General features: G+C 35.8%; 1 protein-coding gene across 1 annotated transcript in view; it reads right to left on the bottom strand.

Moving 5' to 3' along the window:
- LOC112081576 (shaggy-related protein kinase zeta-like) overlaps nt 1-199 on the bottom strand; it is a 1,967-nt gene extending 1,768 nt beyond the window's left edge. The window contains exon 1 of the mRNA XM_024148338.1: nt 11-199. Within this exon, the coding sequence (XP_024004106.1) occupies nt 11-199 (189 nt within the window). The remainder of the gene's footprint in view (nt 1-10) is intronic.
- Nucleotides 200-508: the final 309 nt, after the last annotated feature.

Raw genomic sequence — 508 nt, 5'->3', positions numbered from 1 at the left:
TGTTGCTAACGGTGATGGTAGGAAAAACGACACCCAAATCCAAGAATGGTCTTTTGATTGCTTTATCTGTATTGTTGTTGTTGCTGCTGCTTAAGTCAACAACATCCACTCCAGTTCTCAACCATTCACCTGTGTTGGATTTAGAAGAGGACCCAACCTCTCGACGAGCATCCAAATCTTGGTATGCGTTCACAAGCATCCAGCAATGAAAATGTATGGAACCTCAATTTTAGGAGATGCAGATATGTGGGTATAATCAAGAATTCTCACTTGGCTGAAAACATGTTTCTGCTTCTCGGATTAATAGTAGCAGATCAAAGGGTTCAGAAGACATTGTTGGAAAAAACATTTTTTTTTTAGTAGTGAGCAGATTCATTGTAAACTGAGATTACATGTACTTGTACTCTTTCTTATTTGTAATAAGTTTCATCATTACTAGAAAGAATCCTGGTTTTGTTGAATTCTTCATTAGTTTCCATAGTTTTAATTCAAATGAACATGTATATAA

This window comes from Eutrema salsugineum, unplaced genomic scaffold (assembly GCF_000478725.1).
Source record: "Eutrema salsugineum unplaced genomic scaffold, Eutsalg1_0 scaffold_10, whole genome shotgun sequence".
Taxonomy (NCBI): Eukaryota; Viridiplantae; Streptophyta; class Magnoliopsida; order Brassicales; family Brassicaceae; genus Eutrema; species Eutrema salsugineum.
This window is presented reverse-complemented; position numbering and strand designations above follow the sequence as displayed.